At 45.5% G+C, this 7,873-nt stretch overlaps 1 protein-coding gene across 1 annotated transcript; it reads left to right on the top strand.

Moving 5' to 3' along the window:
* The first annotated feature begins 2,188 nt into the window (after positions 1-2,188).
* Positions 2,189-4,841, top strand: SHISA3 (shisa family member 3). The gene is made up of 2 exons (XM_076337589.1): positions 2,189-2,474; positions 3,382-4,841. Exons 1-2 carry the CDS (start codon positions 2,189-2,191, stop codon positions 3,831-3,833), a joined length of 738 nt encoding a protein of 245 aa, XP_076193704.1. The 3' UTR covers positions 3,834-4,841.
* The last annotated feature ends 3,032 nt before the right edge of the window (positions 4,842-7,873 follow it).

Genomic DNA, 7,873 nt, shown 5'->3' on the forward strand with positions numbered 1-7,873 from the left:
CCATTTGATGGGGACCCTGTACAGCTGCCATCGGATTGCACAAGAGGGGAACAGAGATTAGCCTCTGCCTAAAGGGGGACACAGAGACAAACTTCTTATTAACAATCCAAGGACTAGAGATGCAACACAGGAGAAGAAAACCCAGGTCAAAATTGTGCTGATGCCTGTGGATTGGGAGCCCCCCCCAGTTTCACCCCAGAAGAATATCTCTGCAGCTCCTGCAGTAGCTTAATATCTAAAATATATGTATCAGAATGATTTTTTCCAGACCTCTTTTTTTTTGGAAGCTGGTGATTTAATTAGCAAAATCAACATTCTTATGAAGTGTGACACATTTACTTAGCAATTACTACCAAATGTGGCTTTCCTGCAAATCTGACAGGACGGATCTGTTGTCCCTCTGTCCTCTGCACCTGAGGGCAGCTAAACGTACCATGCAGACCTTGCTGAGCTCCTACTCCAAGCCTCATCCTGGTCGACAAAGAGACTCCTTTTGACCTTCCTGGAAGCTGGATTAGGCCTTTAAAAGCCATACATTTTAAAACATTCCGTGGAGGCTATGTTTGCTCTAAAACCACAGTGAAGTAAATGCAAAACTATATTAATATTTAACATTGGCATATAAAAACTAGGAACTCGGAGTCAGGACAGCTGGTACAAGTTTAATTCACATCATCGTTTCAAAATGAAAATGCAGAAGAGGACAGAATATCACATCTTCACGTTCGAAATCTGTTTTCTTTTCTTTAGTATCCAATTTTGTTATTTCTATACCTACACCTGTTAAATAACCACGAAAAATATTTTGCATTTATACAATTTTTTGGTTTGCTTTTGCTATCTGGTAGTACTGGTTGCACTTGAAGAAATCAAAACAGAAAAAAAAGGGTCAGAGGGAAAAAAAAAAGGGGAATAGATTAGTTGAAAGAAAAACAAACACAAATATTGTGCTTGTGGACTGTATTTAGGGGTTGGCCAGAAGTCTAAGGTCTTGATAGATGGTTCTCGGCGCACAGTTTTATTGCTGGTACACAGCACACTTTGTTCCTTTTGTTTCACTAAACCTGCCAACTTTGGAAATTAGTGACACGGGCATTCAAAATCTTTGACAAGTGGTCAGACTCCGATATACATATTCATACCCCAGCAGTAAATGATGGCAGGAAGTTTCAGATGCAGTAAAAATGAATTCTTTAGTTCAGCCCAACTTTACTATAACGCTAGTTTTGTAAGCACTTTTACTGTTAAAGCAGGAGCGCCTCTTAGATAGCACACAGGGGAGACATCATTTAAAGAAATGTTGCTTTGCTTGAACCAGAGTCCAAATCTGCTCGGTTCATTTAAAATATTTTTTTTTTCTCTAGAATAAATGAATAAGCAGTTCCTTTTGTGGTTTTCCTGATGCCTGGTGACTTGCTATTATTCTTCCGGCAGAAAAAGGATCAGACGCTCATATGAACAGATACGTCCCTCCTCCTCAGCCCCACACTCGCCCTCTCCCTTTGGAAAATAAAGGTGACGGGCCTGGTGTTTGACTAAAAGAGGCTATAAATCTTCTGGGGATATACCGCTATGTCTTTGCACATAAAAAGTATTGAGGAAACAGGTTAAAAAGCGAAGAGTCTTAGTAATAAATCATATGCTGCGCTTGTGTTTTTAACTCTTAGAAGCGTGGGGCTGCTTTAATAAACTGCCAATGCAAGAAACCCTTCTGCTTTGGGCGCCAGGCTAGCGGGAAGGCAAGGGAGATATTTAGGCGTGCCGGAATGGAAGATGCCCGCGTCTCAGCTCAGCCGATTTTGCGCAGCGGCTGAACGCCCGAGCTGCCGAGAGGAGAAGCCCCCGAAAAGCAAACGCTGGTCTGGCCGCGGGCCCCGCTCCGTCCAGGCTCGGCCCCGTGCGACTCACAGGGCCGGGCCGGGGGGGCAGCGACGCGCGGGACGGGGGCGGGGGAGGGGGGATGCAGCTCCGGAGGCAGAGGAGCGCGGGCAGCGGCAGGGGACGGGGGCGGCAGGTGAGCGCGGGCGCGGCGGGGGCGGCCCCGCGGGGGCGCGGCTGCGGGGTCCGGGGGGGAGCTGCCCCCCACCCCCCCGGACGCGGCGCAGGAGCTCCCGCACCGCACCCGGGGCCGCCCCCTGCCTGCCCCGGCGGGGCGGGCGGGCGGCGGGGCGGCGGCGGCGGCGGGGCGATGGCGGGGCGGCGGCGGGCGCTGCTGCTGCGCTGCCTCCTGCTGGGGCTGCTGGGCGGCGGCGGCGGGGGCCAGCCCGGCGGCGGCGAGTACTGCCACGGCTGGGTGGACGGGCAGGGCGGCTACCACGAGGGCTTCCAGTGCCCCGAGGGCTTCGACACGGCGGCCGCCACCATCTGCTGCGGCTCCTGCGCGCTGCGCTACTGCTGCGCCGCCGCCGAGGCCCGCCTGGAGCAGGGCGGCTGCACCAACGACCGGGAGCCCCTGGACCCGGGAGTCACCGCCCGTGAGTGCCCGGCCCGCGGGTCCCGGGGCGGGCGGGAGCCGGCCCCCGCGGAGCATGCCGCGGCCGGAGCCCGGCGGCCGCCCCCGGGGCGGCGGGTGGGCAGGAGGCGGGCGCGGCTCCAGGTGCGCACAGGGAGGAGGCGCCGGGTGTGCGGGGCCGCGGGCGGCGGGTTACGGCTGCGGGAGCGGCCTCCGCGCCGGGAGGCAGAGCGGGCGCCCGGGGATGCGCTTGCTGTCGTTAACTTCACGGTCAAAAGAGGCCCCGGCAGCTGGATCCATCCTAACTGAAGGCGCATTTGTATTTTAAGTTTGCGTGGGCGAACTTAACCGTGCCTGTTTAACTTTGTTTTTCCCGGAGGTGAGACTGGGCTCCGGTGCTCTGCAGACACAACCCCACCGTGCGAGGGGCCGTCAGGTTTTCAAACAAAAGAAATGCGGCAGCGCACACAGATCCTAGTTTTCCAAGTCGCACATTCTGTGCTTATTTTCCATCTTACGAGTGAAAGCGACTTAACGGCATCTGCAGCATTTGAGCTTTGCCTGCAGATTCAAGCTGTTACACTGGACAGCCCCAACATTTTTGGGGGGTGAGAGATGGGGAGAGGAGTGTGGTTCTTGAGTGAAACCTAACTAGAACCAGCAAACGGGACACGGTGTAGACAGCTTTTGCCACTGGTAACTATTTAAACTGTCAACAGAAAGAAATTTTGTCTGGTCCGTACGGGTTTTAACTTTAATTTTGTTCTAATGATAATAGTCGGAAGCTCTGTCTTCTGAGGAGCTCAGTGTGTTAGTGGGACTGAAATGATGTGGGGCTTCATAAACTCTATGGAGTTTATTTCTACGCAGCAGACCTGTTACTTCAGTAGGCTAATGTGCGTGGCTTTTCCTGTTCTTTCTTCTCCCAGAACCCATCTACGTTCCATTCCTCATTGTTGGATCAATATTTATTGCCTTCATTATCGTGGGCTCTCTGGTGGCGGTTTATTGTTGCACATGTTTAAGACCTAAACAACCGTCGCAGCCAATACGATTTTCTCTGCGGAGCTATCAGACCGAGACTCTTCCCATGATCCTGGCCTCGACAAGCTTCAGGACGCCGTCGAGGCAGTCCAGTACCGCGACAAGTTCCAGTTCGACCGGCGGCTCGGTTCGCAGGTTCTCATTTCCCCGGGCAGAGCCAGGGTGCCTTGTGGCATCGCCACCTCCACCGTACACATCTGGCTGCTTCCAGGCAGCCCATGCAGTCCACCTGAGCCAGCCGTCGGGATTCCTGGTGTCGCCGCCATACTTTGGGTGTCCTCTCCAGCCAGAGCCTGCCCTGGCTGGGAAGAGCTGTTCCGATTTTAGTCAGAGCTGAAAGGTGTTGTCAAGAAATTACGCAGCCTTCGGAAGCGCAAGGGACTGCTGCTGTTGGGTGTCACACTGACATGCTCTGGGCTTGCAGAAGTCAGAACCGTTGCCGTGGGTGAGTTGCCCTTGAAAAGTGCAAGGTCTCATTTGGGATCTCGTTTCCCAAACTTGGATCGCACTTACAAATGAATTGTAAAAATATTCCAAACTTAGTTGCTCTGAAAGCTGACTGCTCTGATTGTTCAGTCGAATTTGTGCAGAATGTATTCAGAGACAAGTAGAATTCTGGGATAAAGGTACTCATTTCACGGCGTTATAAATGACGTTTTAACCCTAAATGCTATTAACTCAGTTAACAAACAGTGGCTGCGTTCCACTGAGAATAATCAGACTAGTTCTATAAAGCAGCAATAAGCCTGAGAAGTAAGAGAGGAGTAATATTTACTAAAGAGGATCCTGAAAACAGCTGACTGCTTCCCACTTCCACGAGCAATGAAAATAAGAGGAAGAATTTTACTACAGATATCAAAATGCGTAGGGTTTTTAAAATACACGTAATACACCTGAACTTACACTGCATATTTGTATTAGTAAACTTTAACTACGATAGATAAAACTAGTACTAATTAGGCTAGTTGAAAATGAGCCAATCTCAAGCAGCCAAAAAATTATCTATGAGAAAAGCAGAATGTATTCAGCAATATCGCTAATGACTTCTCTGCATAAAATTCGAAAAATGGTGTTATATTAAAGCATTTTTCAGAAGGAAGTATTTATTGTTGGCTTTTTGCTCAGCAACGTGCAAGTTGGACAAACTGATCATAAAGTTCTATTTGTAAAATTAGCCATGTATAAAATGTAAAGACAAGCTTGTAATTTAAAACGTATTTACAGCATTGACAACACTAATTATTCAGTAGGCACACCAAAAAAAATTTTATCAATAAACTGTGTGGTTGAAATGTTGTGTCATCTGTATGTCTCTGTACAGATAGTGATCGATGAGCAAGTTTTCGTTCTGATGGTGTAATATAGTGTATTTTTTCCTGTTAAAAATAGTTAGTTTTGCTTTTGTAAATGATTTACATCTTTAACTGCACCTGTTGTGCAGATTAAATATAATAGAAAATTCTGACTATATAGCAAACTAATAGATTAATTGATGTCTTTTGTATGTAACTGTGGTAAAAATGACACTGATTAGTTGGGTATTTTAATTTAAAACATCCTGCCCTAGGAATAAATTTTGTTTGCCCTGCTACATTCCTTCACCCAAGTAAACCAACAAACCAAATGGAAGAAGAAAAAACCGCATATAAACCAAACACATGCAGCAAGCAAATGGAAAATACACAAGAAAAAATGCAGTCATTAAAGGGCTTCTCTGTATACTTATTTTTGTGAACAAACGACGTCATTCTGTGTGTCAGAATCTACAACATCAGAGGCTTGAACTGTCCTATTTTATCAGCCCCGAACTCCCTGTGTATAGGATCTGTTCAAGTACGTTATAGCTGACCTATTGTACAAGTACTAGTGCACCGGTGCATGTTACAATTACAGCACTTCTATTCTGAATCACAGTGTCCTTCTCTCTATTTTAGAAAAGCTTCATTGGTTCTTCCTCAAGACTTGAATACGTTTTTTTTCTTAGCGAATATCTTAGCGAATATCAGTATCTTAGCATTTATGAAAAAAATATTTTGAAATTACCCTTTTAATATGTTTTTTATTGCATAATTAACATTACAACCCAATAGGTACCACTGTTGGAAATGTGGTTTCTAAGCAGAAAGACCACTTAAGTTGTACACAATGATGTTTTAAGTAATAGGTTTTAGCTTGAATATTGTAATTGTTAACTATAAACTAAAATAATGATACACAGTAGTGCATGTTTTATAAAAATCTAAAAAGCAGATTTCGAGTACTTGAGAGATGACTTGAAAGGTGAGTCTTTTGGCTTGCAATTTTTAAGAAAATCTTCAAGGAAGGGGCGAGGAAATTTTTGCCCACCTTTGATGATGTTTCATAGGACTCTTCACGGCACATTTTGAATGAATAAGAAATATGGGACTGTTCATCAAGTAACTTTTTGGAAAAATCATTTAATGTTGCAATAGATACCGGCTGTGTTGTTTGGAAGCATCCTGTGAGATCTGCTGATCATTCCTGTATACAGCAGAAACAGATAGTAAAATAATTAAACTATTTTTTACAAATATATTGTAAGTCTTCAATTAGTAGAAATCTTTATCTAGTAAACCAAGGCAACACAGATCCTTCTGGAAGCAGAAACTTGATCAATTCTAGTTAAGAAGGTGCAATTTTATGTTCCGTTAAAGAGTGATTAGTCATCAGAGCCACTGACACAGGTGGCGGGTAGCTGAAATTTAGTGTTTTTCTCAAAGATAGGCCGTACGCCGAGAAGCCACGAGTTGGACTCAGTTACTGCCTATTAGCATTTGGCGCTGTACACTGAACAGGCCAGGCTGCTTCGCCGTAACGGTCTCAGTGGGCTCTACGGTCAGATTTATTAATGTTTTAACCCAGGGACAGATTTTTGCTACGCTTGCATACAGGCTTACAGATTTTAACGATTATTCAGCCTAAGTAGAGGCTGTGAAGTTTGCCATGCAGTGTGAAACTCAACCTAGGAGGGAAGACCTGAGCTACTTCCTTTCCTCCCCTGATGCTGCTTAATGGGTTTGACCTCATAAAATGCTTGAAGAACTTGACACGCAGGAAGAATTCCATTGAGCCAGACTTACAGAAGTCTGTAAGTTTATAGAGTGCAAACACTTCACAGGTTGGTGGCCAGAGTGCAACAAACCCTCCGACGGGGGTCTGAGGCTGGGAAAGATCAGGTATAGTTGAAATAGCTGTACTGGCTTACCTGTAAAGCAGGTGAGGTGGGGATTATGCATCATCTGCAAATAGACAGACGAAGAAGAATCTATAAATTAAGAAGAATCTGTAAATTATTGTTCATGTAGCCACAGTGGCAGTGACCTGTATAGCTGAAGGGAGAGGAAGGGAAGTGGCCAGAATACAAGCCCACGGACCAAAATGCCTGTTGCCTGTGCCGGTAGTTTCCAACCCAGATGGATTCAGGGTGCAGGTGAGTGCTGAATTTCCTTCCTAATGAAAAGGCCCTATTGGCATTAGATGCTCCTATGATTTATAGAAAATAGTCATTTTCCTAAAACCTGCGGACAGAACACAAATGGCATTCTGAGAGACAGTTTTAATGACTAATGAAACAGTTTGAAGGGCTAGATGTATGCTTGAACGGAAGGAAATTGCTTGCTAGCAGAATTAACATTTACACAACACTTGCTTTACTGCCATGCTTCTTTTTTAACGCAGTAGGTTTAACTATTTCTTTTGTAATACTGGAGTTAGTTCATACTCATTTTACTACAGTGACACCAATCTAAAATAAAATGAAACAAAAATCACAGTAAATTGATTATTGAAATTCACACACATTATGCACAAAATGCTTTGATTGCCATTAACTGGTAACGGCACGTCTGAAACCCAAGCCTTCTGTGGGCAAAGAATAATAGTGACATGAATTAGACCAGCCATTTGTTTTGTGTTTCTACACTTTGGGTTTCTTAAGCGTGCATCTCCAAAATGCATCAAAACTCTTCAGTGCTAAGAAAAACATTACATGTACTTGCAAGAATGTCCAAAGCATTTCATTTGAAACTCGGTAAGCGGCACGGTGTATGGCTATGTAAGCTCATGGATTATTTGTCATACTAATCCCACTGGAATTTGGGGGGGGGAGGGAAAGCGACAATTTCAAAATTGCTTTGTCAGTACTGTTCAGGTAAAGCTTGACAGTAACATTAAGGATACGGAATCATTTTTTGGTGCTGTTTTTCTGCATATTGCCATGTGCTGTGTGGACCTGAAGTCCTCTGAACAGAGCTTCTGCTTTTGAGGAGGCTGCTGCTCCCCAATACCCAGGTAAACAGTTCTTGATCTGCAATTACACTGAGGCTGTAATTCCATGCTATGCTGTCTTCATTAGCA

The sequence above is a fragment of the Aptenodytes patagonicus genome, chromosome 4 (assembly GCF_965638725.1).
Source record: "Aptenodytes patagonicus chromosome 4, bAptPat1.pri.cur, whole genome shotgun sequence".
NCBI lineage: Eukaryota > Metazoa > Chordata > Aves > Sphenisciformes > Spheniscidae > Aptenodytes > Aptenodytes patagonicus.

What these genes read in the sequence shown, in the direction of transcription:
- SHISA3 (XM_076337589.1), top strand. Translation starts at nt 2,189, where the DNA reads ATGGCGGGGCGGCGGCGGGCGCTGCTGCTGCGCTGCCTCCTGCTGGGG. An exon ending in GGACCCGGGAGTCACCGCCC is followed by an intron (nt 2,475 to 3,381) that starts GTGAGTGCCCGG and finishes TTCTTCTCCCAG; the next exon opens with AACCCATCTACGTTCCATTC.